Source organism: Leptopilina boulardi, unplaced genomic scaffold (assembly GCF_019393585.1).
Source record: "Leptopilina boulardi isolate dan_hultmark-lab unplaced genomic scaffold, ZJU_Lbou_2.1 LbouV2_103, whole genome shotgun sequence".
In the NCBI taxonomy this organism is placed as follows: domain Eukaryota; kingdom Metazoa; phylum Arthropoda; class Insecta; order Hymenoptera; family Figitidae; genus Leptopilina; species Leptopilina boulardi.
The window spans coordinates 284,844-310,483 of NW_026137645.1; the positions used below are offsets into that span (position 1 = coordinate 284,844).

The following is a 25,640-nucleotide window of genomic DNA, read 5'->3' on the forward strand; positions in this document are numbered from 1 at the left end:
AAAATGTTTAACGTTATAAATTTACAAAGCATAATAAATTAACATTGTTGAATAAGTTATTTTACATTCGGCGTGTAAATCGACACAAAATTTTTTTTACAGTGTACATTTTAGTTTTTGTGGTTATGTTACCTCTTACGAAGCTCTTATCCACAAATATTCTAATATTTTAGTCTCACATCATATAATAATAATAATAATAATAATAATAATAATATTTTATAAATAATTTTAACAATATCTTCCTCATATTTTAAACATCTCGAAAAAATCTCAGATCAATTAAATTAATACTTTAAGAAGAAAGTTCCTGACAAAATTAACCAATGACATCACCTGAAAATCACATGCTGTTAAAGGATGTTGCAACCAGTCAGTCGCAAATTCTAGACCAAGTCAAGTTTGTCGAAATCGTCAAAGAGAAAATTTTGTGGTAACTCTGAACGTAGTTCAAGCCGAGATTCTACTTTTTCTACCTCTTCATGTGCGAAATTAAAGATTTTGTTTTCTGTATCCCATATAAATATATACCTTGAAATAAGATAATCATTTATTTTAAAAAATTTCATTACGCAATTTAAATATTTATTAGATTATCTATTACAATTATTGAATTAAATATATAAATATTGACAAATGAAGTTGGTGGAAAAATTCTAAGTTTTTACAAATCATCAAAAATTGTTTAAACCGGGATTCTACTATTTCTCTTTTTCATATGCGAAATTTTCTATTAAAATCAGAATACATATAAACGTAATAAAATAGTAATTGTTATTAAATTCAATGTAATATTATTATTAGTTCTGTTATAAACAATATTTAATTGGAAATTAATTTTATATAGAAAAAAAATAAAATATCGTTTTTCAAAAATAATAAGTGAATTGACATCCGCTTATAAATTATGGGAAATAAATAATGTGAAAGCAACTGCATTTGGTCAATAATCAAATATTTAAAGTACGCCAAAAGTGGATGGTAGATTTTCCATTTTCATTTCCTTAAATTTTTGATTTATATCCAAATATTTAATGAATATACATAAATTCATTTTAAATACAATTAAATGTAAGTTAATCACATGAAAAGTTTTAAAAATATAATGAAGCATTTATTAGAGTGTATAAGATAAATTCATAATTATATTATATTAATTAAATGTAATTTTATCATTTTCCTATTTAATTTTAATGCGAGTAAATTAATACCAATTTATATAGAATGTTATGGAGTTTAATAATTTTAACTTTCAAAATAATGTGTTGTATATTATGTAGATTTTAAACTTTTTTTTTATTTATTAAAGTCAAGAGAGGTCTTTTTAATAAATTATAAAATAAACTAATAATTTTATATATATTTATACAACGAGTAAAGTTTACTATTATGTAATAATAATTTAATAATTTTAAAAAAATAATTTTTTGAAAGAAGATGCAAAATAATGTTTTTTTTTTTGCTTTTTTGTTTAGAAACGGTATGTTAAAAGGGTTTCGTGAAAATATTGATTGAGAAATGTAAGCTCAGTAACAGCATCTAATGTACTGTTTTAGTGGTCCTTGTAGCACGTTAAGTCCATTTAGATCCTCGGCAAAATGTATTTTCTTAGGAAATGAATCAGCAACTATACTAACAAAGCTTTAAGAGAAATGGGCATTGCTATCCTGTCACTTTGAATGAGAATTAATCATCATTAATCACCATAAATGATATTTAGTAGCAAAAGCTTTTCAAATAGAAATATATATATATATATGCTTTTATATTCAATAAGTGACTCACTGAAGGTCCTAAAATATACCTTTAAAATCAATTTCTATTAATAGCCACCGAAAGTCTCTTGTAGGCATCATGATCATTTATAAAAATTTGAAGACGTCAAACATTTAAAAACAAAAATTTTTTTATTTAAAATATTATTTTTACTTAAAAAAAAAAAATTATTTCATATATGATATTGGTGTCAATCATTATATCAAGTTTTAGAATTATTTCTCCTCTATCATCAGCAGGATATCGCAAATAAATACTCCGTCAGTATTCGTTTTATAGCTATAATAAGAATTTTACTTTATTGAAACAAATGTTTTTAAAATTTTTAATAATTTTCCTTGAAAACTTGGTTCTTCTAGAAATGGTTTTATGAGAAAAATTCATCATAAAAATTTTTAGCAATAAAACGAATAATTTATCAGCACACCATATGTTTAGGAAATGAAAAACTTGTGCAAAATGTTCTGCACACATACTTGATTTTTATATCTTTCGTTACAAATATTATCTTGAACAATGTTTAATTATTAAAAATATTACATTTTTATTTTTTAACAATTTCGATTTAAAACGCAACAAAAATGAAAATTCTAAATGGCGTCACATTTTAAGTTATTTAGCTTTTATATATCGTATATACATTATTACTTATAAATTGTGTAATCTGATTTTATTATTACATATATAAGTCGCATCTAACAGATTTTAATGTCTACAAGATAATAGGATTTATCAGTTATAGATTTAGGAAAATTTAAGTAAAAAAATAAGTGATAATTATTAATAAAATTTTTTACAACTTCTTTTATCTATAAAAAAAAATTGCGGTTACATAGTACTATAATAAATATGGGATACCCCCTCGTGTAATTTCGCTGTAATTTATTGTCCTTTCTTTGCGACCGGAATCGAGATTTTGTGTTTTTTTTTCTTTTATAGTTTTATAGGTCAATAAATCTACTGAGTAGCTTCCATGAAGAAAACAGGCGGATAAAACTAAATACACAGATAAATCATTTAGGAATTAAATTCTCTTTATTAAAAATTAGACAAGACTATCTTGAGTAGAAATTGAAATGTCAGCCTAATGAGGTACTGATCAGATATTTCTATTTTTCATGTGGCTCTTAGAGAAACTGACTAGTGCCCTATACAAGACTGTTACACCATTCTTGACCGATTACATCCGGGAATTCTAATCAAGTTCCTAGAATAAAAAAATTATTAAGACAGTAAGATAAATTTTCCGTTTAATTGTTAATAATTTTTTTTTACAAAATTTTGTTAATTTGATGGTAAATATTTTTCATGCGGTGTTAATTAATAATTTCCTGTCAAACAATACCTTAATTGACAGATAAAATTTGGGTTGGTTTCCATTGTCCCCACTCGGCGTTTGTTATAATTCTCATCAACTACCGCACCATGCTCTAATAAAAATTTAGTGACTTTATTGTTAAAATTAAAAGTTACTATAAAGTCACTTTATACTAGAGCAGGGTGCGGTAGTTGACGAGAATTATGACAAATGGCGTTTGGGGGCAATGGAAACCAACCATTTGTAAACAAACAGGTTTGGGAAGCAAGATCCCAAAATATGTTCGTCCGAGACAAGGTTTGGATGGATTGAAATTTTGTCCAACAATAATTTTCGAAAAGTTTACATATTTAACTCTATTGTATTGTAAACACAGCCTAAAGAGTTAAATATTATTGTTGGACAAAATTTCAATCCTACCCAACCTTGCCTCGAACGAACATATTTTCGGATCTTGCTTCCCAACCCTGTTTACAAATTTCATATGACAATTAAGATATTGTGTGTCAGGAAATTATTAATTGCATTAATTGACAACGCATGAAAAATATTTATCAAGTGTACAATGTTTACATTTTGTTTTTTTTAAAATTAAATTATTGATAGTCATTTGAGCCATAAAAACAATTAAAAACTTTCCAGTTTTGTGATTACTAACCCAGATAGCACGGAAGCTTGCGGCATGAATGTGGAAAGCTTACCGTGCAAGCTTGCAGCAAGCTTGCCAGAGCTAGCCAAATGTCCCATCCGTGGCCAGATTTCCGTGAAAGATTGCTGTAAGCTTGCCAGAAAAGGTTCCTGCAAACTTACTACAAATTATTGCGGCAAGCTTGCCGTGAAAGTTTGCTGCAAGCTTCCTATGCAATTTTCCAAAAATACTTTATAAATTTAAAAAAAAATGATTTATTTTTTGAATTTGAAATCACTTCTGACGTTCTTTTTTTTTTATTCATTATACCCTGCTTATTTATTTTCACTTGGAAACTTAAAGAGAAATTTTTCGAAACAAATTTAGATTGTTTTTAGATTAAATTACAAAATTAGATTTAATTACAGCGAAATTAAACGAGGGGGTATCCCATATTTATTATAGCACTATTTCAATTCAAAAAATCAGTTTAGGGTTAAGAGCAAAATTTTTTTTTCTCAGATAATTTGTTATTTAGCTTGTCGATTAGAGTCTTTAATTAGCGTCCGTCGAACACGGGTTCAATTCACAGTCCCCTCAAATTTGTTTCGAAAAATTTCTCTTTAAGTTTCCAAGTGAAAATAAATAAGCAGGGTATAATTAATAAAAAAAAGAACGTCAGTAGGGATTTCAAATTCAAAAAATAAATAATTTTTTTTTTAATTTATAAAGTATTTTTGAAAAATTGCATGGGAAGCTTGTAGCAAACTTTCACGGCAAGCTTGCCTCAATCATTCGTAGTAAGTTTGCAGCAATCTTGTAGGAATCTTTTGTGGCAAGATTGCAGGAATCTTTCCTGGCAAGCTTACAGCAACCTTTCACAGAAATCTTGCCACGAGTGGGAGGGACATTTGGCTAGCTCTGGAAACCTTCACGGTAAGCTTGTCACAAACTTGCCGCAAGCTTCCGTGCTATCTGGGAATTAATAAGTTAAAGATAAAAAGTGCACTCTATAATTTTTTAATAACAGTTTATCAAATGCCGTGACTGTATAGAGAATTTTTATAATTTATTAAATTTTTATTTTACTAATTTATATTGATCTAATTGAAAATTCCGACAATAAAAATTGAACATTTTGATTTTAACTACAAGAATATTGTTTGATTAATTTAAAATAGTTTTGTTTTTATAATACTTTAAAGTTTGGTACTCAGAGATTAGGTCATACGGAAAGTTAACGGAAGCAAATAATTTAACAATAAATGTTTAGATAATATTATACAAAGATGTGAAAATGACTTCTTTTTGGAGATTCCTCATATAGGATAAAAAAAAACACATGAATATTCATATGAAAAATTAGAAAATAAAATTTAGAAGTTACTATTATATGGTATACGGAAAAAGCTGGAAATTCTGAAAAGAAAAAAAAATATATATATATATATAAGAGAAAAAAAATCCTCGACCTCGTGCGAAAAACACGACGAGAGGCAAACTTTTGGCCTGCAGCTCAACGTTGAGAACAACTTTGATTGCTTGAAACTTTACTGAATGTCCAAAGCCTACTATATATATATGTGTGTTATTTTACCTTCATTGCACCAGCAACAATTGTCTGCCGTTTCGTCTTTAAAACTTCCGGTACAGAATTCAAGTTTTAAAAAATACAAAAGTCCACACTAATTAATATCTAATAAAATTTTTAAATTTCTTGATTTAAAAATTTTTAAACTGATTTTAAATTCGTGTATTTCTGTTATTTTCGATTTTATATCCTCTTATATAATTTTCTCTTTTCTTATCTTCCTTTCTTTTGCTTATAAACAAACTAACCTTTAGTTTAAGATAGAAAATCCAATAAATTTTATCGTATGTTTTCTTTTTGTAGAACACATTTTAAGAGGAAGAATGGTAAAAACATTCTATATATATATATATGTATATAGAAAAGCTAAAATGTTGTTTCGAAACAATTTAATATAAAAGAGGAATTATTAATTGTAAATAGAAAGTAAAATCTATAATTAATACAGTCTTTGTTGAAATTTGCTAATTTATTAAAAACTTACTTGCTTCGCATAAAAGGATTATCGAGATTATGTCTTGCATATATATATAAAATGCAAAGAAGATAAAAATATCTTCAGAATTTATATATTTAGCATAAGAGCTGATAATTTTCCTAATTTTCCATTTTTTTCTAATTTCCATACAATTTGAATATCTACGATTACTTTTCTTTTATATATATATATATATATATATATATGGATATTGACTTTGCAATTCAGAACGAGAGATTTAAAAATTGCAAATTAGAAACTTGAAGAAGAACAAGTCGATAAATTGAATCTTATATAGGTACCATTGCAAAAAAAAACTCTTAAAAACTTTTGAAAGTAAAATTCACTTTTATATTGAACGTAGATATAATATCATGAATAAAATCTCATTTATTATAATATGTCAATGAGAAATTTTTTTCATAATATAAAATACAGAAAAGCATTGATTTTTAACCTTTAAACTGCACCGTGGAAAAAAAACATGCTTAGTGCTTTTAACGGTCTGTCAGACCGCTATTCCTTTTTTTGTGTGTTTTTCTAGTGATTTAAAATTACGTAATGACAATTGTCGTACATATTATTATTTTTTATTAAAAAGTCTACTGTAGTGCAATTTTTTTTATTTTTTATTTATGTTACAATTATGTTTTTTCAATATTTTTAACTTTAAAACAATTTTCATCTAATAGATTTTTATAAAATATGAAGCTACTGAAAAGCTCAAGCTTTTATTGCAATTTAAAAAAAAGTAATAAGCGAAATAATTTTAGATAGCTGTCCCATAGACCGCTAAAGCAGATTAAAGGTTAAACTTTGTTGACACTAAAAATTAAATTTTTGTTCCTCAAATTATTAGTTTTTATATTTATTTAATTTTTTATTTTTTTTAGTATTAAATACTAAATATATAATATTTTTTAGACACTGATTTCAATGTATCAAAAAAAAAAAAAAATTAGTATCAAAATAAAAATAGTAGGGGAATAGTGTCAGGGTTGGACACTTGGCTTTTTTTTAAATAAGAACACTAGCGCCACCTGTGTGCGTACGTGACGAATCTTCTAGTAGTGTAACCTAACTTTTTGTGGCATTACATTTTTGGAGAATCAAAAGTAGCGTCTCCTGTGACTTCGGTACAATCGAAGAGACAAAAAAAGTTTTGTTTGTCTTGTGAATAAACCTAAAAAATGTGTAAAAAAAAGCAAGAATTCGGCAAGGTAAGCTTATTGAATGTATTGTGGGGTACATAATTTAAGAAAAAAAAAAGTGAAAAATCGAATCGCGACACATGTCTGGTTATGGTTAGCACAATTCGAAAATGATGCTTCTAGTTAGGGTTGGACACTTTATACAGTTAGGGTTGGACACCCATATTAATTATGAATTTGACACAATTTATAAATAAATATACAAATAAATTTTATTTTATTGATATTTCAGTGCAAAATTGTGCCAAAGATATTAGAAAAATAATACTTAAATTGTATAAATTTTGTTCATCATTTCATTGAGTTATTTGGAACAATAAAGCGTTATTTTTTGTAATTTGAGTTCATTCCTTTTTTAAACCCATGAAGCTTTACAATTTGTAAACAATAAGTAAAGATAAACATGAAAAAATAATAATAAAAAAACATTACAAATGTTATTTTACGTTTTTACCAATAATGCGTTTTGATTTTCAAAAAGTGTCCAACTCTGACTTCGATTTTTTTTTTAAATGTTTATAACTTTTTTAATTTTGGATCAATCAATTTACGGTCCACAGCAAAAGTGTTCCTCTTTTGTAGATCTTTCCACCCATATACCACAATTGACTGAATTTATCTAAACAAAATATTTATAAACAAAAAACCAAAACTGTGTCCAACCCTGACACTAATCCCCTACTTTATGATACACGGAGAAAAATGGAAAAACGAATAAAGTAACTTTTACTACTTTAAAAGTAAAATTGGACCTGTCCGAAGTTTCTGCGCATCTCTGGCAACTTTTACTCGAAAAATAGTAAAATTGACTATTTCTGTAGTAAATTTTACTGTTTCCGTAGTAATTTTTACTATTTTTGGAGTAAAAGTTGCCAGAGATGCGCAGAAACTTCGGACAGGTCCAATTTTACTTTTAAAGTAGTAAAAGTTACTTTTTCTTTTTTTCCGTGTACAAGTTCGAGAAAGTTGATTTTATAGAAGAACGATGGGTCTCGTAGTATTTAGAACATCGTCTGCTATAAAATACATTTTTTCTCACGTTTTCCATGCCTCAAAACTGAGACATTTGATGCACGTATTATGTTAATTTATTTTTTTACTTGACTCTAAATTTCACAACTATAAGTACCATTAATAATCTCTGTTGAGAGTTTTCTAATATACTCTACATATTTACAAAGAATACTTGTTTATATTATATAGGGTAATATAAAATATAAATTTTCATAGAAAAAGTTGTTAATCCCATATCGCTTTTCTGCATAAGAGAAAAGTTAAAGTTTTGTTTGTTATTCAACCACAAAAATAATTCTCGTTAATCTTTATTGCAAAACAGTGCACATTCATTTATCACCATTGAAAAATAAATTGCATGTAACAAAAGATAATTGAGCATTTCTCTCTCTCTCTCTCACTCTCGTTTCCTCTTTATATCTTGTACAACGAATTCACTTTTTATTTTTTTTTTTTCACTTGATATTAAAATGCACAAACTTGCCTTCGGACGATACAATTTTATTTCGTGCATCGTCAGCAGCTTGAAAATATTCAGTGAAAATAAATCATTTGTCTGCAATATATAGTTTAAAAAGCTGCTCTCATGCATGAATTTTTTTCTACAATTTGCAAATTTTATTTTTTTTCTACCCTATTTATAAATCAGAGAATCTCAATATGGCGTATATATTTTTTTACATTTGCAATAAATATTATATACTATTTTTGAATTTGTATTCTTCTAATTAATTTATTAAAACTATCTACAATATTAGATAATTAACTTTTTAAACTACTATAGTGGTCTCTCAGACCGTTATCTAAACATTTTTCGTTTATTCCATATTTTTAAAGTACAATAAAGACTTTAACTTTTTTAGTGGCTTTATATTTTATTAAAAACTTTTAGGTGGAAATTGTTTCAAAGTTTAAAATTCATGTTAAATTTTATAATATCAATGAAAATGCCGGTCTGTGATACCGGCATTAGCCGTAAGTGTAGGTAAATTATCGTATATAGGTTACTTCTGCGCAACTGGTTCAGTCAATTATCATAACCTACAATTATTGTTTTATATGTTTTGACGTTTTTGTGATTCTGTAAACATGTAAATAAATTAATTAAAAAAATTTAATTTAAGTATTTATAAATAAAATAATTAAATAGACTCCCTGGTAGAAAAAATTCATGGCGCTAGCTATCATTGCTAGGATTGGGGTACAAAAGTTCCAAAAAATAAGTTCCAACCCAAAAGTACCAATAGATAAGTTCCAAGAATAGTTTGTTCCAAAAGTACATAAGTTCCAAAAAGTAAGTTCCAAGAGAAAAGTTACAACAGAAAATTTAATAAAAGTTCCAAAAAGTGTAAAAATATTTAAAAATGTAAATTGTGACCAATCGCTCTTAAGTAATCAACAATTTCATCGGTTTGGATGCATTGTTGATAATTTGAGACTATATTGAAAATTCTATCTTCTATACGTTGTTGACGATCTGTGCGGTTTTTCTTAATTTTTTGCCCGAGACTAAGTTGCCGCAACATGCGTCGCCATCGCTAACAGTAATTGCTCGAGCATCACACGTTTTTTTATTTTTGCATCTCCAATACACAGATTTCGCCACCGAGTGTTTGTAATACAAAAATCCATCCACTTCTAAATAAGCAGTTCTACCTTTTCTTATTATTTGAGCCATTTCAATAAATCTATTTCTTCACTTCAAATTTTTAATTTAATTTAAACTATACTATATTTTACCAAGAGATGTTATTTACTTTAAATTTGACACTAAAATGTTCCTGTAAAAACAACTGAATGATGCCAATGAGATTAGCTGAGTATCGGTTTGCACTATTATTATTATTATTATTTTTTTTTTTTGAACAATTTTGGAACTTTTAATACTTTGGGAAAAAGAACTTTTTGGAACTTTTGGGCTTGGAACTTTTTTTTTGGAACTTTTGACTCCCTACCATTGCTAGACTCCATGTTGGCGCTTATGTAATCTAGCAGTGCTAGCCAGCGCCACGAATTTTTTCTACAAGGGCTTTTCAATGTAAAAAAAAGTTTAAAGGTTAAACAAAATAAACATTGTGATTGATTGGAAAAACACTTTTTTTGGGGAGTGATAGTAAAGTAAATCTAATTTTATTTCAAGCTTCTAGTTTTGATTGATCACTTTATGATTCACTGTTGATTTATACAAATTCAAATTATCTTCTTGTCAATCAAATGATGTTCAATAAATTCGTTGTTTCACAATAAGTAGATATTTTGAAAAATTGTTTCTAACACAATTATATTATAGTCGAATTTTAAATAATTTACAAAATTTTAATTATCTTTTGTAATTATTTTCGAAATAATTAACAGTTTACAATATAATTATAGTTTCATTTTTTTCAAATGAGATTTAATTAATTTTTATAAAAAAAATTTTAGAGGGTCAAACCATTATATTTCAACTAAAGTGGTCGCTGACTAATTTTTAAAAATTATAATACTTTGCAGGAATGATTTTGAAGTTATCAAGATCACGAAATGAAAAGAATTTTATTAAAAATTTAAATATTTATTGTAAAATATGAATTTAAAGTATATGAGGTGCTAAAAACTGTCAATTTTTTAGCCATTAGAAAATATGCAAAAAAACATAGAATTTACCATAAAAATAAAAAAAAATTATTGGAATTTACTAAGAATGAATAAATTTATCATTATCAATTGATATTATTATTTAAAGATGTGAAGTAATATATAAAATATGATTTCCAAGTGCACCTGTCAAATAACCTAATTTTGCGATTTTTATTCATTAATTATAAAAAATAGAAAACATTAAATTAAATAAAAACTTACCAAATATGAAGTTCTTGCCATAAACTTTTAGAATTTCTTTGCACTTTTCTTCTTTTCTATTCATAAGTATGAAAAATTTAAAAAATAAAATAGCTACTTTGTCTATTTTCACTATTTTTGAAAGTCAATAACTTTCTTGGAGAAAAATGAAAAAATATGGGGTTTCGAAAATTATTTAAATACACACTACATATACATTCACTGAAAATTTCGCATTGGTCCCGAAGCTATTTTCGAAGATAAAGTAGATTAAAAATTTCGTATTTTTTAGGCTATATGGACATGGATTTTAAATCAATGTGAAGGTGGTTCACTGGTGACGACAAACTTCACATTGATTTAATACCTTTAAAACCCATGTCAATATAGCCTAAAAAATACGAAATTTTTAATCTACTTTATCTTCGAAAATAGCTTCGGGACCAATGCGAAATTTTCAGTGAATGTATATGTAGTGTGTATTTAAATAATTTTCGAAACCCCATATTTTTTCATTTTTCTCCAAGAAAGTTATTGACTTTCAAAAATAGTGAAAATAGACAAAATAGCTATTTTATTTTTAAAATTTTTCTTACTTATGAATAGAAAAGAAGAAAAGTGCAAAGAAATTCTAAAAGTTTATGGCAAGAACTTCATATTTGGTAAGTTTTTATTTAATTTAATGTTTTCTATTTTTTATAATTAATGAATAAAAATCGCAAAATTAGGTTATTTGACAGGTGCACTTGGAAATCATATTTTATATATTACTTCACATCTTTAAATAATTATATCAATTGATAATGATAAATTTATTCATTCTTAGTAAATTCCAATAATTTTTTTTTATTTTTATGGTAAATTCTATGTTTTTTTGCATATTTTCTAATGGCTAAAAAATTGACAGTTTTTAGCACCTCATATACTTTAAATTCATATTTTACAATAAATATTTAAATTTTTAATAAAATTCTTTTCATTTCGTGATCTTGATAACTTCAAAATCATTCCTGCAAAGTATTATAATTTTTAAAAATTAGTCAGCGACCACTTTAGTTGAAATATAATGGTTTGACCCTAGAACAATTAATTAATTCATTATTATTATTATTATTATTTAAATCAAGTTGCTATATCTTTATAATTTTAACACTTGTTTCACCCTGCTTTTCTCTATTCTAGTGCCCAGCCATGTTTCGAAAAAAAGCTACCATTCCCTGCAAAGTGTCACAATTCAGATGTTCTTGTTAATAAGATTTCGACATGATTCTTAACATAAAAAATTATTTTTCGTATATCGTTCGTAGATCATTTTAAGTTTAATTTTATTCTGTGTGTATTAAATATTTACTATATTTTTATCCGTGTATACAAAGTGCAATTTTTCATTTGAACTTATTATATTTAACTGCATCCCAAGCAAAAATTTACAACCGGCGCTGTGTTGTGCCAATACTGTCAATTGCTGGCAAAGTACTGACCGCCAATATTGAACCAATACTGACATATGTTTGGGATGAAAACGTTTATTAGTACTGGTCATCAGTAATGGCTTAGTACTGGCGTTCAGTACTGGTTCAATACTGGAATTTAGCAGTAATTCTGTATTTTGCCAATACGGGCAAAATTATAGTAACCAGGAATAAGCCAGCACTGGTAGATATTCAAAATTCAGGGTTCTTTTTGCTTTTTACATTAATTGAGCAGCTGGATCGAAGAACCGACTCTTCGCTCGAACCGCAACCGCTCATACCATTAACTATTTATAATAATAAATTATTATAATAACTTTTAAATTCTTATTTTTTATATTAACATTTTACTCTTTATTTTATTATTCAAATAATTTCTTCAAATACTATAAAATATATACCCAAGAAGCACGTAATATATCCTCAATATCAAGGTAATATTACACGTGAGATTCGTAATATAACGCTGTAATATTACAGTAATCTTACAGTGATCTTAAAATGTCCGCCTCAAGGTAATATTACCGGGAATATTACTGTAATATTAACGGTAATATTACAGTAATATTACAGACTGATTTGAGTTATTCATAAAGCATAAAAAACGTAAATATATTATAAGTCAATTTGGCTTATTGGTAAAACTCTGGACTCGTGTGCTTTGAGTTCGGGGTTCGATTCCCTGGATGGGTAGATTTTTTTCGTAAAGAAATGTTCCCATAATATTACTGTAATATTTTCTTGTAATATTACCTTAATATTACGGTATAATATTACTGCAATATTAGTGTAATATTACCTTAATATTAGCACGTAATATTACAGTAACATTACCGGTAATATTACCTTAAGGCGGATATTTTAAGATCACTGTAAGATTCCTGTAATATTACAACGTTATATTACGAATCTTACACTGAGAAAAATGTTTAGTATCATCTACCAAAGTTTGGTTCTCTCTACCAAATTTTTTATTTGATATATGTGCAACTAATCCGTTTGGTTCGGGCTACTAAATTTTTTCGTTGAATCATTTTGTTCGGTCTACCAAATTTTTTGTTTTGCACAACTAACTTATTGTTTTTAAGCAAACAAAAAATTTAGTTAAATGAAAATTTTTTTTTTGTTTTCTCAACCAACTTATTTTTTTGTTTCACCCTTTTCTCTTTATATAACCTACCTATGCCTACTTAAATTAATTTCTTTCGCGGAAAAAACCTAACACTGCTGGGGCTCGAACCCTCAGATTACGCAACGCTAGTCGAGAACGCTGACCACTACTCTACGAATCCTACTAACAATTTGAGATTAAATCATTTTCACAATGTATAAAAGCTGGAAAAAAACTTTCGTTCTTGTAACAAGTTTTATTTATTTATTTTCACTACACAAACTTTTTTTTTAAAAAAATGTCTGAAAAACATAAAAACTTCAACACTGAAACTTCACGACGCGAACGACATATGGTTAATGTTGACATCCCGTGAATGGGAAGCGACGCCATATTTACGAGAAGAGCGCGTGCGCAATACAGCATGTCAGCTATTTAGTACTGGGAACCAAACTATTTAGTTCGTAAACATGAAAGCTTCAAATATATTTTTTGGTAGAGCCAACTAAACTTCCCGATTTATTGCCACTTTTTATTCTGTTGTGACAACCATATTTTAGTAACGCCAACTAAAAAAGCTCAACTAAATTATTTTCTTATTATTACGAAATTATTTTTCTCAGTGTACATGTAATATTACCTTGATATTGAGGTTATATTACGTGCTTCTTGGGTATTTATTTGTATTTGTTTAAATTACCTAAACTGAATGAAATTATTGGTTAAAGTAGAGTTTATTTGATTCAAATATATTTTTTTAGTGTAAGAAAAATAATTTGAGAACTTTATTAATTATATATTTCTTTTATTAAAAAGTTGTAATATTAAATTAAAATTTCATAATTCCGTTAACGAACGCATTGCAGTAATCGAAAAAAAGTTTAAAAATAATTTTAAAAAAATATGTATGTAAATTTAATTTCTAACCAACAAAAATACACAATTTTCACGTCTATGAAGTTGGCGTTGACGCTCAACGTCGAAAATTATTTTTCACGGGACCAAAAATAACAAATCATTTTTAAAAAAGTTTTGGGTTCACATAATATCTTAAAAAGTATTTCTTTAGGCATTACATATTTGGACCGAAAATCTTTAAAAAAAAATAATTTGACATTTTTGGTCCTGTGAAAAATAATTTTCGGCGCTGAGCGTCAACGCCAACTTCATGGAAGTCAATTTTGATAATTTTTCTGGATACTGGCATTCGGTATTGAATTAATACTGCCCGAGTACTGGTTTGCCGTTACTGTCTCAATAATACTGGAACAGTATTAGAAAATACTGGCATGCCGACAGTTGGCTTGCAGTATTGGCACTGTACAGAATTTAATCCATATCAGTACTGAACCAATACTGGTAAGCCAACTGTCGGCCAGCCAGTATTGGTGTTCTAAATTATATTCAGTATTTTTTTTTATTTAATTTAATTCAATTCAGTATTTAAAAAATTTTAATTATTTTTACTCCATTTTAGATAAATTCTTGTAATGCTATAAAATATTTATCAAAAAATTGAAAAAAAACACTTTTTGTATAGAAATTACAATATATAATCGTTATAACTGATAATAATTTATCTGAATACTCAACTCTCAATACAATATGAATATATAGTATATTTTATTCAAAACTAAAATCTATATCTCAGTTCCTTCTTTGCAGAAAATATTCATTGACTGGAAGTACCGAAACAATGTTTTATGCTCTTTTTAAAGCGTACTTTAAATTTTTCATTTCATAATTGGTCTGGCTTTAATGTTTTGCCTCGTGATGCCCTTTAAAAATTTATTCTCTACAATCATTCGCAGCATTTAACCTTTCAATTTATTTTTTCATTTTTTTTTTTTTTCATTTTTTACAAGTTAACATCAGGTAATATAATTTACTGCTTACAATAATAATTTATTATTCAATCACCTAGTAAGCAACATGCATTTTATATTATTATTGAATAGATTATTACAAGCGCTGCGAACGGAATAAATCCAATTAGTGATTATTCTTATGTAAGAGAGGAAAGAATATAATTTTTAAATTCATTAAAAAAAAAAAGAAAGAAATTCATGAAACTGTGATTCATTTTAATTTTATTCTACTTTCATTTCAGAGGAAATTTTATATTAATTAATTATGACGATAATTATTATTTCTTATAATCCAATTATTAATGCTTTAGTAAATAATGTAAAATATATATGAAAAAACCAAATTATTGCTTGAAGTATATTATAAGAAAATGTATGTATTTGTATATATAGTTAATGGAAATTGAATTTATCGTCAATCTGAAAAGAAATAATATTCAAGTACATACGTATGGCAAATATGTGAAGCACAAAAAGTCAGTGATTTTTACAGCCACTACAAGCATAAATATATATATATATATATATATATATTTTTTTTTAAGACGGAAATTGAATTTTCGGTCTATTTTTTATGTAACCTTTTGATAAACTCGAAAACTTCAAAAGATATGAGTTTACAACTTTAGAAATAAATCTTTCGTTTTGATAGCTTAGATCCATATAATATAAAGTTAGACTAAAAATTTTATCGGAAACAACAAAAAATTTACTTAAATGTATACGAGCAATGCCTTTTTGTACAATTGTTAGTAAAAATAAGAAATTATAAAAAAAAATGTAGGAAAAAATAAAATTAAATAATTTTTAAATCATAAAAGATATTGTTTTTTAGGGCAAGAAACAAAAAAAAATTTTGTATTCTAAAACATTCTAAATTACTGCAATATAATCAAAAAGAAATAAACTTTTCAGTAATCCCTAATCCTCGATTTGAGATTAAACAGGTTATGTCAAGTTAGGTCTTTAAAATACCGAATATAATTTAATAAAAAAAAAAGTAAAACAGAATTTAAAATTAAATAAAATTATTTATTAATTAATAAAATTAAATCAAATTTGAAACAAAAAGCAAATATTAAAATATTGTCAAAATGTTTATTTTTTTTTTTTTTATTTGTATTTCTGGAATATATCAATAAAAGATTGTTTCATATTTTTATGTTTCAGTGTGATCCTGGTGTAGCGGTTGATCGTTTTTTTCATGCAATTTACTCCTCAAACAAAAATAGTTTGATGCCCCTTCTTCTTGGTACGGCATGTTCGGAAGTCTCTGAAACCTTGGCAAAAATTGTTCCCTATTGGAACGTCGTTCAAGTTTCTTTTGGGTCAACGACACCTGCTCTCTCAGATCCGACAGAATTTCCACTTTTCATACGAACCGTTGCTCCCGACTCGAGTCATAATTCTGCAAGAATAGCTCTCATCAAACATTTTGGCTGGGACACAGTTTCCGCTTTTTCACAAAATGGAGATATGTATGCTTTAGTAAGTATAACCAAAAAAAAAAAAAATTATTACATAAATAATATACACAATTTAGATAACTCCAGGCCTCGGATTATACGACTTTTTTGACTTTTTTTTAAATTTTTTAATAAAATACGTTTTTTCAGTATATAATGCAGATCTTCTTCAGATTTTCTTTATTTCAATTATTTAATAAATTTTGAATTAAACTTCTTCAATAAATAAATTATTTTTAATAATTTTAATGAAATTCTTCACAAATTCCATTATTTTAATAATTATTTTTCAATTAAAATGTTTATGAAATTTAATATATGCAATTGTACAATTTCAAAAAAAAAATTATCAAAAGTTTTTAAATCAAAATCATTTGAAATTTAATTATTTGCAAAAATTTCAATTGTTTTTAATGATTTTTATAATATTCTTCAAAAATTCAATTATCTAAAAGCATTTTTCAATTAAAAACTTTTGGAATTCAATTTTTGTATGTAATTTCTAATAAATTCTTCATCAACAGAAATCACTAGAAATTTCTCTTATTATAATAATTGTCTGAAATTTATCAAAATCTTTTGAAATCTAATTATTTTCAATAATTTCAATTTAAAAGCTTCTAAAATTTAATTATTTCTAAAATTTTTCATCTAAAAGTTTTTCCAATTTTAATAATTTCAATAATAACTCTCTTGAAATTCAATTATTTAAATTGATTTTTATAATATTCTTCGAAAATTCAACTATCTGAAAGCATTTTTCACTTAAAAAGTTTTCAAATTATTGTATTTTTGTCTGCAATTTCTAATAAATTTTTTAGTAACAGAAATTATCAATTTTTAATTAAAAATCACTTGATATTCAATTAATTTCAAAAATCTAAATTGTAAATCTTTAGAAATTTAATTACTTTTAAAGAATGTTATCTAAAATTATTTGATAAATTATTTTTAGTTCTATAAAATTGAATTATTGTCTGAATGTTAACAAAATCTTTTGAAATTTAATTATTTTGAAAAATTTTAACTTTTAACTCTTGCAAAATTAATATTTAAAAAAAATTTTTATTTAAAAATCTGTAAAAATTGATTAAGTACTGTCTGAAATTTTATTGACCATCAAAACTAAAAACTATGACAAAATTTTTAATTCGAATAAATTGCTTAAATCAGACTTGAAAAAATTATAAAATTGGAATTTTAAGAAATTTTTTTAGAAATTTGTCCTATTTAAATAAAATTTTGAAAATTTGTCTTACAATTAGTTCGTTTCTGAAATATTCGAAATAAATTTTCTTGATAATATTTTTGTAGAATTATTCTCATTATAGAATTAATAAAATGAATTTAATATCTAATAACATTAGTTATTTAAAGTAAAATATTTATTAACCAATTAAATTTTGTTAAAATAAAAAAAATCTACTTTTTTGGAATATAAATCGACTAAATCGATTTTTTTTTGTGCCTTAAAGTTGATCCGAGGCCTGTAACTCTATAAAGGGAACTATTTTATAAATAATTTTAATGCAATTGATTCGCGACGCATGATTAAGTTCTAAATATCAATAAGTTGGAATTTTATTTTAATAAAATTTCATTAGATATAATTTTTATTAATTTCAATTTTATTTGTTTGAATTATTATTTTGTAGAATTTTCATTAAACCGATTTTCTGTATTACAGAATTTTTATATAACCGAAAATTCACTTCACAGAATTATCATTTGTTCGAGTTTTTATTTAACATAATTTCGGACAATAGACAATTCTATGCAATTAAATTCTACCTAATAAAATTTCAGTTTAATGGCTATTATTTTAAATGAAAATTCGAGCAAATAAAATATATGACAAATGAAAATGAAAACAAATAAAAAATATGACAAATGAAAACGAAAACAAATAAAAATTCTGTGAAGTGAATTTTCGGTTATATAAAAATTATGTAAGAAAATCGGCTTAATGAAAATTCTCCAAAATAATAATTCGAACAAAAAAAAATTGAAATTAATAAAAATTATATCTAATGAAATTTTATTAAAATAAAATTCCAACAATTGATATTTAGAACTTAATCATGCGTGCCATTTTATTCTTACATTTATTATATGGGGCACTCCACGTGAGATTTTCATTCAAATTTTTTTTTACTGAAACAATTTTTTTCAAAATCTTTATGGAAAATAAAAAAATATATTTTTTTTGTATTTGAAAAAAATTATGGCAGTTATGGTATACTAAAAGTTAAAAATAATATTATATATTATTTTTGTAAATTGATGAAAATATTTGAATTTGAAATTTATCTCGCATTTTTTGCATTAAATCACAGAAAAAGATAAACGATTAAAAGAACTTGCAACAAACGGAACGTAATAAAATACATTCATTAGTTCGCAATTCTTCTTTCCTTTGGTTTTGTAACCTAATTTTCTTTACTCTTTTAATTTATTTTAAGTCAATATGAAATGTCAAATTAAAGTATATAGTAAAAATAATATAAAATTAATTTAGCATTTATTTGAATCTTAAAAAAAGAATTTTAACTTTTTATAATTTATTATACACTTTAAATGTAAATATTCATTAAATTAAGAAATTTTCAATTAGAACCCATTAATATTTTGTGCGTTATAACGTTTTTAAAAATTTTTATTTTTTAATTTTATAAAAAAAAATTTTTTAATTTTGAAAATCTTCTATTATATTAAGTTAACAAATTTCGAAAAACGACACCGACCCCGTGACCTCGACACCGTCCTTGAAAAATCTATTTTCAATTATTTTCAAATAAATCAAAATACTTTGCATATATGCTTTTAGAAATTCTTACAAACTATTTTTATGTAACATCTTTTTTCAATTTTAACTCGAAAAAGGATTATTTTGCAATTTCATCCCGAAAAAGGGTTATTTTGCAATTTTTAAAGAATTTTTTGATTTTTTCAATTTTTTATTATTATTTTTTATTATTTATTGTTGTTTTTTCAATTTTTAGTTAGTAACCTATAATATTGTGTCTAATTTTAAGTGTCATTAAAATCAAATGTTTTTAACTTAATAATTTTAACATTTCTTAATTTAAAACGAAACATTTTCTATTATATTAAGTTAACAAATTTCGAAAAACGACACCGACCCCGTGACCTCGACACCGTCCTTGAAAAATCTATTTTCAATTATTTTCAAATAAATCAAAATACTTTGCATATATGCTTTTAGAAAATCTTACAAACTATTTTTATGTAACATCTTTTTTCAATTTTAAGATAAATTTTATACAATATTAATAAGATATTAATTTAAAACATAAATTATATATATAATATACACAAACTACAATAAGTAAACAACAATAAGTACAATTTTAACCGAGCGAGCGTTAGCGAGCGAGGAATACATCGCTAGTTATAAATAAATTTTTAAGAATTGATAAAAATTTTAAATTAAATTTAAAAAAAATTATTTTTGTATTCAAAAATTTTCAGTTCTTCTGTTCTCTCTAAATCTGAATTAGTAAAAATGTTTACTAATTTGAATTAGTGACTCACTTTTTTCTTCTGAATTAGTTAAATTTTACTAATTGATAGTAAAAGTTACTAATAATTTAGTAAAATTTTACTAATTCAGAAGCAAAAAGTGAGTCACTAATTCAAATTAGTAAACATTTTTACTAATTCAGATTTAGAGAGTTCAATAAAAGTTTTCTCACAGCTCGTTGGTAAATTCAGTAGTTATGATCAATGAATTGTCAGACAGGAATGTATATACCCATCGCGCTATACAGTTTCATAAAAAAGTTAATTAAATAGTTATTTTTGTTTTTATTTTTTATTTAATTTTTCAATATATATTCCTTTCTTCTTGTTCTAATTATTATTATTATTATTTACATAAAGTAAGATTATTTTTTTGGAAACAATTTTTTACACTAATTTTTAAATTTAAACTAGTTAAACATAACTAATTTGATAGTAAAAAGTCAGTTACTAATTTAAATAGTCATATTTCTATTTACTAATCTTTTAGTTAAAAATAACGAATTATTAGTTAAATTCAGTTTTCAGTTATTTTTCCACTGAAAATGAATTACTTTTTACTAATAATTAATTATTTTTTTACTATTTGCTGAAGCAACAAGGTGTTCAATTCATGACCATTTAGCTTCCTCATCATGATACACTTATATCATAAAAAAAAATATCATTAAAAAATGATATAATTTATAGATTTTAAGTAAAATATAGACTTTATATAGATTAATCAATTTGTTTTAATGCTGGAAATCAGTTTTTTGGAAAAAAAATTATATTTACAGTGTAAAAAAAATTTTTGGTTAAAAAACGTATTTTCGAATTTTTGAAAAAGTAACATAAAAAAAAATTATTTGGATATTTTTGGAAATTCTTGTGTCTGATTTTATTGATGACTGTAATAAGCCTATAAAATTTCAGGACAATCCATCGAAGTGTATTAGAGATAATTTGTACACAATATTTTGTGGCATACACACACACATATACATCCGGATATTTGTTTAAAACTTCAAATATATGCATTCTAGATAAAAATAAGCCCATATAACCCATTTTTAAAAAATCGAAAATCGTCACGAATACAAAGCTTCCTCGTGAGGAGAGGAAGCAAAAGTTAGTCAATATTTTACTAACATTTAGCTATTTTTAACTAATTTATATTTAGAGAGTAACAATAATAAAAAATTATTTAAATAATTTCAAAATAATCTATATTAATATAGTATTTAAATTTAAAAATTATTTATACTACATATTAATTACAAATGATCAATATGTTCATTGTCTAATTATTACCTAATTAAATCATATTCATTTTGAAATTCTACTCTATCTATGAAACAAATCGATATTTAATTTAATGTAAAAAACTTTATGATAAACACGAAAACAGTACGTCTATATAATTTTGATATAAAATTATTGTTTAATATACAATTCTATTGGATCAATGAATAATATTATCTTATTTTAAAGTTTTGTTAATATTGTGTCATAATTTTCACAAATTTATTTACAATGTAAAGTCTAGAAAAATATTTTTATAATATTTAATTTATGAATGAAGAATTTTTGTTTATTATTATTTATATAAAGAAAATAATAGACTATAATTTTTTTATGAAAGAAAATATAAAAATAAAACAAATCTCCAATTTCCAGAAGCTTAGGAATGCACATTTGCCATTTGATAGGAACTGCTTACTAACCTAACCAGCGAAAATGCTTTGCATTCCCTTTGGAGAATTTAGCATGTCCTCCTTTACAAGTGCGGAAAGGTCACTGAGGTTGGCTCTGAATAAAGCCACCAGTTGGATTCTATTCGAATAGGAATTATGCTTTTTCGAAACTTGTGTGCACATCTTCCTCTCTCTCTCTCTCTCTTTTGTATATATTCTGATCTCGTTTTGTTACAGGCTGTGAACGATCTGGTCACAGAATTGGAACAGGCAAACATCACGTGCACCGCGACCATCACGTTCGCTGAAAATGATTATAAGGAACAGCTGCGAACCCTCAAGGTATGATATGTAAGATAATAGCCATTTCTGATATTATATTTATAGAATAATAGGAATGTAATAATTCAAAAATTTTTCCGAATTCTTCAACACTGAAAAAAAAATTATTTTTCGTTTTGAAAAAAAGATTCCTCTTTTTGATATATTACCTACAATTTTTTTATTATAGATAATTATTAATTAGCTTGTTTAGAATAGTCGAGAATTATATGTTTCAATTAATTATATTATTATTCAATTCTCGATGAAAAGGTTATTTATTTAGAGTTTTTTTGTTTGAAACGCAAATTTGAATTTGAATTGTTTTCGCGCCACGGCGCAGCAGTCGACGATAGCTGGTGTGTGCGCGCGCGCGTTCTACTGGTTAGGTTAGGCAAACATTTTCAGTAACCGGCGTCCCGGCGAGAAACGTGCTAGTGAAACCCTGGCTACACGGAGAGAAATTTCTTACTTTAAACGCTCCAATACTATACTAGCGATTTTGGTATGTCCATTTTCTTAACAAAAACGCTTAAAGTTATCCTAAAATAGTTCCGAAAATTCTCAAGCGTTAAAAGATCACGGTATTAACGTTATTAGTAGCAACTTTATGGCTCTATTTCATGAATGACGAGTGAATATAGTTCCCCTTTCTGCCGTGCGAGATTCGTTCAAGGGACATACTAATATAGCGTTAACGTGGAGCGATATTTCAATTAGTCGTCTGTGTCCAGTGTAGACCTATAAATATTATATATATAATTAAAAATTGTTTATAAAGTAATAAATTTCTTACATCAAAAAAATATATATAAATTTAAATAATTACCTATTTTTTAAATTAAAAAATAACTAATAATAATAAAGCAGTATATTAAAAAACGCTAAAATTCTAAATTTTCAGAAAATATACACATAAAAAGAAAAATGTAATTTTTATGGAAAGGAAAATATTTTTATTAGGTTCAAATGTTTTGCTTAAAATTTACCGCGTAGAGATTAGGATTATTGATTGATTTCGATTATAATTGTATATTATTATTTTTATATATTGTTTATAATTTCATATTGATATATACTTTATTGTAGATAAAGTACATATACTGTAAACATATACTGTAAAAAAATATTGTAAATTTACATGGTCATGTATTCTTCTAACCTCAAAACAGTAAATTCGCTTACTATACAGCTTGTAAGCACTTGTAAGTTACTCGCTCAACGTTGACGCGATATTCGTATGTGCCTCGAACGAATCTCGCACGGCAGAGAGGGGAACTATATTCACTCGTCATTCGTGAAATAGAGCCATTAAGTTGCTACGAATATAGAAGAATCAACGACACTTTATGTCTCCAGAACAACTCGAACTATTTTAGTATGCCCAAGAGTAGTTTTGGTATAAATTTTATGCTACTAACGCCGTAGCAGTTGTTTTACTAAATTAGTAAGTCGTTTTCATACGAAAACAGTAAGAAATTTCTCTCCGTGTAGTTTTTCCTTTTATGGATTTTAAGGTTTTGTTAAAAAAAAAGGTGAGTCAAATAAGGTAAAAGCACCAGTACCTGGACGCTATTGAAGGGGTCTCAAATTTATTTGTGTTTTGTACTAAGATAATTCAATATAATTGATTTAATATTTGTATTTTAGTTTTATTTACCTTTAAAAAATACTAATTAGACAAAATTATTAATAATAGATGTTTTAATTAAATTAAAATATTAAAAAATATAATTAAACTAATTATATTAATTAAATTAATTAAACTGATTGAGTTAATTGAATTAAATCTTTGTCCAACTATTCGGGTACAACATATAAAGCGCTAGGTTAACTTGGACAGTCAATTCAGACAGAATTCAGAGTAATTAATTATTAAATTGTAATTAATTTATTTATTTTGATTAATTGGTAAACTAATTAACGTAATTAAAATGTAATTAAAGTAAATAAATTAATTATTTGACTTGTTAATTGAATTTAATCATTGTCCAACTATTGGGTACGATATATAATATATGTGTACGTCCGCACGAAAAGGGACCACTTTGTCGATTACAATAACGATTATTTTTGCGTGAACATTAATGCAAATATCGCCCTTATGAAAGAAACTAAAGTGGTCCCTTTTCATGCGGACGTACACATATATTTATAAGCGACAGGTTAACGTGGACAGCGTTTTTAGAAAAATTGTTTTATACATTTTTTTTACTCCTATTTTATTTTGCCTAAAAGCTAATTATCTAAATAGTATCTCAAATTTTTTTTTACTTAATTTGAGGGATATTTTAATTTCTTTTTGCTACTGTCCATCTGCTGGTTCCAATTTTTGCTTTGTCCAGGTACTGGTGCTTTTACCTTATGCGATATTTGTAAAAATGTTTATTTATGAGCCAAAAGTTCAGAACATTCAAATGAAGGAAATATTTTTTTTCAATCTAGGTATAAATTATTAAAAATTATGATGGCAATGTAAAATAAAACAGTAAATTAAACAATAATTAATAATTTCTTTTTAGATATTTAAAATAATATTTTGTAATAAAATTCATACTTAAAAAAATTGCAAAAAAAAATTCGATCATTTGAACGTTCAAAACTTTTGGCTCATGTATATTTAAAAAAAAACTTTTAAAATTAATGCATTTTTAAGGAAGTTATGAGTATTCAAAAATTAAAATTCATTAAAATTCTGAAATTTTGAAAAATCCATATCTCGAAAATGGCTTGCTAAAAAAATTGGAAAAAAATCATGAAAGCTAGTCTCAATTAGTACTAAAAGAAAAAAAAGTTTCAAAAAAAATCGGAGAGAATTTGGCGTGCGGAATACATCATATGTATTTTTTTTCTCTTAAATATTAACATAGAATTTGTTTATTTATATCAGTTTCGATAGCTTTTTCGATGGTCTTTCGATTGGTAATATGCATATTCGAAAAAAAAATTTTTGACCCAAAAAAAATGAAGCTCAAAAATAAATTTGACTTTTTCCGGGTGAAAGGTACGATTCAATATAAATACAATTTATTTCAAATAAAAATTATTCGGTTCAAGTAAATTAGCCAAGTAACCGATTATTTGAATCCGATTTAAAAGAAATTTCGAGATTTAAATCTAAAAAAAAAAATTTACTTTATTTTGTAAAAACAAAGTAATACATTCTTACTAAATGAGAATGTAAAAATTTATGGAAATTTCAATTGGAATTTTGACAAATTTTCTAATCAGAATTTCCGATCGAAATTTCCAATTGGAATTTTCCGAGAATCATTCGACGTGAAATGGAGATAGAAAAGAGCACGTGAGTAATGAGATAAGTGGGGTACTTGACGGTACTAAATATT

General features: G+C 25.3%; 1 protein-coding gene across 4 annotated transcripts in view; it reads left to right on the forward strand.

Moving 5' to 3' along the window:
* LOC127276638 (gamma-aminobutyric acid type B receptor subunit 2) overlaps positions 1 to 25,640 on the forward strand; it is a 225,943-nt gene that overhangs the window by 91,161 nt on the left and 109,142 nt on the right. For all 4 annotated transcript variants that reach the window (XM_051297219.1, XM_051297227.1, XM_051297236.1 and 1 more), the window contains 2 exons: positions 16,458 to 16,775; positions 22,210 to 22,314. In XM_051297219.1, coding sequence (XP_051153176.1) covers positions 16,458 to 16,775; positions 22,210 to 22,314 — 423 coding nt within the window. The remainder of the gene's footprint in view (positions 1 to 16,457; positions 16,776 to 22,209; positions 22,315 to 25,640) is intronic.